This window comes from Cebidichthys violaceus, unplaced genomic scaffold, assembly GCF_023349555.1.
Source record: "Cebidichthys violaceus isolate CVI_PGR_0920_01 unplaced genomic scaffold, fCebVio1.0.p SCAF_50, whole genome shotgun sequence".
NCBI lineage: Eukaryota > Metazoa > Chordata > Actinopteri > Perciformes > Stichaeidae > Cebidichthys > Cebidichthys violaceus.
In genome coordinates, this window is record NW_027176706.1 from 978,256 (window position 1) to 982,330 (window position 4,075).

The following is a 4,075-nucleotide window of genomic DNA, read 5'->3' on the forward strand; positions in this document are numbered from 1 at the left end:
GGGGGGGGGGGGGGGGGGGGGGGTATATTACTGCTGCCTGACGAGGCGTTAAAGTGGGGACTCAATCACATGATTTATGTGCTGAGGTCTGCCTCCCGCCCGGTCAGGTGTAACAGTGTTTACCTCTGCTTTAAGGTTCATTTAGCAGAGGACATGTGGAGAGAAATTGAGGTTGATACTGGTCGCGATGCCAAATTGATTTCAAATGCGCGAGGTTACCTGTCAGTGATCAGCTGGAATGGGGACTTCCGGGAATCGGGGCCTGTGGTCGCTCTCCTCGTCTGTAAAACGAAAAAAACAAGACCAAATAAATAACAATTTATTAGTGAGAATTATCTTCAGAATTCCCCCTTTGTGCTGCATAAAGATAATAATTTTTTTTTGGATCAGTTCTTGGTGACATATGCGTCACAGTCCTGACGCTCATTTAGTAAACATATTAATGACACAGGGTTTGAACAATCTAATGTTGTCCATACCGTCTCTTTTTGGACTGAAGCTTCCCGACGACTCCACATCACTGTCATCCTCCGTCCCCGATGTCCCGGGCCCCGCCGCCGCCGACCGTGCGTCATGACGCGCAACCGGCACCGCGCCGTGGAGAGGCAGGTGTCCGGCCGGCGGCCCCTCCGAGGAGCGATCTCATGTTCAAAAGAGAGTTGGCGTTCAGAAAAAGCCGCGTTGGCCCAGTTGTGGCAGTTTGCCAATCTGGCACGTGTAAATCCCATGACCCGGGGAGTAAGGCCGGGGTGGCCGGCGGAGGCCAAAGCCGGGGTGGTGCGCGTGGGCCGCGGGGGGAAGGTCTGTGAGAGCTGTCCGGGGCCGTGGCGGTCTCAGCCAGGGACCAGATTTTGGGTTTGCTCTGCGGTGGTCTCTGGCACTCCTGTCTGCTGGGAGAATGATCCACTGCGAGTTTGACAACAGGCGATCTGTTGAGAGAAATAGCCGCCTCCACTCCTCGCAGGCCCTCCACAGAAAGCGTCCTGCTGCTCTCTGAGCTCTTCGGCTCCGAGGCCTGCTCTCTGTCGGCCAGGCCCGCCTCTCCCTCTCCTTCCCCCTCACTCTCTCCCTCTCCGTCTCCCTCTCCCTTCCCGGAGCCCTGCTCCGGCGCTCGCTGCTCCTCGGGTCTCTCGATATCGACAGTTTCCAAATCGATCTCCTCCTCTTCGTCTTCGTCGTCGCTGCCGTTCTTGCCGTTGTCGTCCTCGTTGTCGCTGCTGAAGATGCGGCCGTCCCGGTCCTCGGCGCTGCGGCCCCAGGTTACCTTGTTCTCCTTCTTCAGGCGTCTGCGGGCGTTCGCGAACCACGTCGACACCTGGGAGAAGGAAACGGTTGTTTTTTTTTAATTTCACTTATTAAAAAAACAGAATAAAATCACGGTTCCTTTGAAAACACGGGGCTGCCGACTCGAATTATGAAATGATTAAATATGTAAAAATCCTCATTATTATTCTTTATAATTCTTCTTTATCATTAAAGAGGCTTTGAAATCAGAAATATCTGGAGACTTGTGTCTCTCGGGGAGGAAGTATGACTTTTATTCAAGTGGGCTATCAGTCAGTCACACAGCTGAATTATCATATAAATAATGTAACATTTAGATTATATATTGCTCTTACAGGAAGAGATAAGTACTTCAGTTTTGAAGAAAAAAAAAACAAGCAAATATGTTATCCTAATCCACAGCTGAAGCATTAAGCACAACCCACCTGTGTGAGTGTCATCCGCGTGATGATAGCAAGCATGATCTTCTCTCCCTTTGGTGGGGTAGGGGTTTCTTCTGGTGCTCCTGCAGCCAGGCCTTCAGGGTGCTGGTGGTCTCCCGGGTGGCCGTCTTGGCCCTCGACGGGTCCCCGTACGGGTACTGGCCGTATGGGTAGAAGCCTTGAGCGGCGTGGACCGGCAGAGAGGCAGGGTGGGACCCCGGGCTGTCCTTCAGCTCATACTGGGAGCCCTGTAATGTTATTGGGGAGAGAGAGAGAGAGAGAGAGAGAGAGAGAGAGAGAGAGAGGAGAGGAGAGAGAGAGAGAGAGAAGAGGGAGAGAGAGAGGGAGGAGGAGAGAGCGTGAGGGGAGAGAGAGAGAGAGGAGAGGGAGAGAGAGAGAGAGAGAGAGAGAGGGAGAGAGAGAGGGGACAACTTGTTGAGCTACTTGTCTTGAAAATAATTCCCTCACCAAGTTCAGAGACACAAATAAATACCATTTTGGATAATTATTTGTGCAGCAGAAAAGTTTTGAAAAGTTCCAACTTCCCTGTCAGTTTGACAAATACGCAGGAAATTTAGGAATTATATCACGAAATTTAGGAAATAACCAATAACAATTATTTGTTTGACAATCATTTTTATTCTAAAGTGGTTGTCTTTTATAAAATTACATCTAAACATTTCAATCATTATTTCGATTTAATTAAAATTAGGAATATAAATAATTTCCAAACGTTCTCTGAACATGACGTTTCATTATTAATAATTAATTGTGTTTTTTTTTTCCCTAAATAATAAACGCTGTCTTGCATACACAGTAGATTACGTCTAAATTAGATTTTTCCTTCAAACATCCATAATTTACACCCAAAAAAATCTGAACTGACAATTACGAGATTTAATTTTAACCTAAAAGATGAGTTCTCTTACGTGTGATAATTCAATAATTTGCCATTCAGAACCTATATACATATATTAAACATTTCAGGATAAAGATAATGAAATATGAACTGACACTGGACGATTTGGAGTTAATAGAATTCGTATTTATTAACGATTGTTCAGCCACAAACATCCCAGAAAAAAAAAAGAATGATCTGTACTTGAATATCTTAACCACTGCACACTATTGGATAATAGCGCATTAGTTTGCAATGTACCGCTCTCAGCCAGACACAAATAAAAAAGCAATGACAGTCTATTAACACCTGAATAAGTATCAACTCTCACCATCTGGGATATGAGGGCGAGGTCTGCGGCTCCGCTGTACGGCAGAAAGGCACTGTAGTTGTGAGCCGCCCATGGGCTCCCGTACATCCCCAGCATGGAGCCGACAGCCGCGGCGGTAGCGGACGAGCTCACGCCGCATTCGGTGCCTCCTTCCCGGGCAGAGGCCGGCCGCTCGCCCCCGTACACCTCGTGGGAGGCACTGAGGAACTGGGGGTACCCCAGCTGAGGGAAAGACATGTCCGGAAAAAAAAAACCGCGTACTGTAAATCTCTCTCAAAGCCAAAGTCACACAACAGCAAGAGGAGGCAGCAATGAAGAAGAAGAAGAAGAAGAAAAAAAAGAGAAAGTAGCAATTCCCAGAAAGAAGTAGAGGATGAAGGGGGTGTCTAAATCACCAGAGTCCCCCTTTAAGTAACTGTCAAGCTTCCCCACTTCCACCGACCCGGAGTTGTGTCAGAGCCGCAGTTTGGCACCTCGAGTGCGGAGTGATGCGTGTATCTGGCCGCGGGAGCTTCTGGATGTGGAGCTGACTGACTGATTGGCAGCCTACTTAAGCACCAAGCTCCTCCTATGCCCGGGGCAGGCGATTAGTGCATTGGTTAGCCTAGGTCGTGTGTGTGTGTGTGTGTGTGTGTGTGTGTGTGTGTGTGTGTGTGTGTGTGTGTGTGTGTGTGTGTGTGTGTGTGTGTGTCTGTGTGCTGGGGTGTGTGATCTAATTTCTGCAGCCTTCACTGTGTCTATACACAACAAAAAACCTGTGAAGTGTGTGCAAGTGTGTAGGTGTGTGTGCGCAGTGTAGATTTGCTTCTTTTTTTTTTTTTTTTTCTGTGGCCAGTATGACTTTATTTAACAAACACTCCGTCCATATGCACACACAGTTTCATATTGTTCTACTATTAGCACCTATATAATAATAATAATAATAATAATAATAATAATAATAATAATAATATAATAATAATAATATAATAATAATAATGTCTATCGGTTTAAACAACTGTTGCAATTTTGACAACTATCAACTATTTTCGCTTATTTCAACAACTAGCATATTTTGGGTGTCATTCTTCCTCTACTGCTGTGACAGCGGATCCGCAGGGTATGCCGGGACATTCTGTCCAGCAGATGGGCCGGGAGGCA

The 4,075-nt window shown here is 47.0% G+C and overlaps 1 protein-coding gene across 1 annotated transcript; it reads right to left on the minus strand.

The window, feature by feature from the left end:
• Positions 1–215: 215 nt before the first annotated feature.
• On the minus strand, positions 216–3,434 carry irx1b (iroquois homeobox 1b). The gene is given in 10 exon segments (XM_068731240.1): positions 216–260; positions 262–281; positions 480–621; positions 623–673; positions 675–695; positions 697–798; positions 800–1,315; positions 1,710–1,766; positions 1,769–1,954; positions 2,936–3,434. Coding segments are annotated over 10 exon segments (1,377 nt in total). The 5' UTR covers positions 3,173–3,434.
• Between the last annotated feature and the right edge of the window lie 641 nt (positions 3,435–4,075).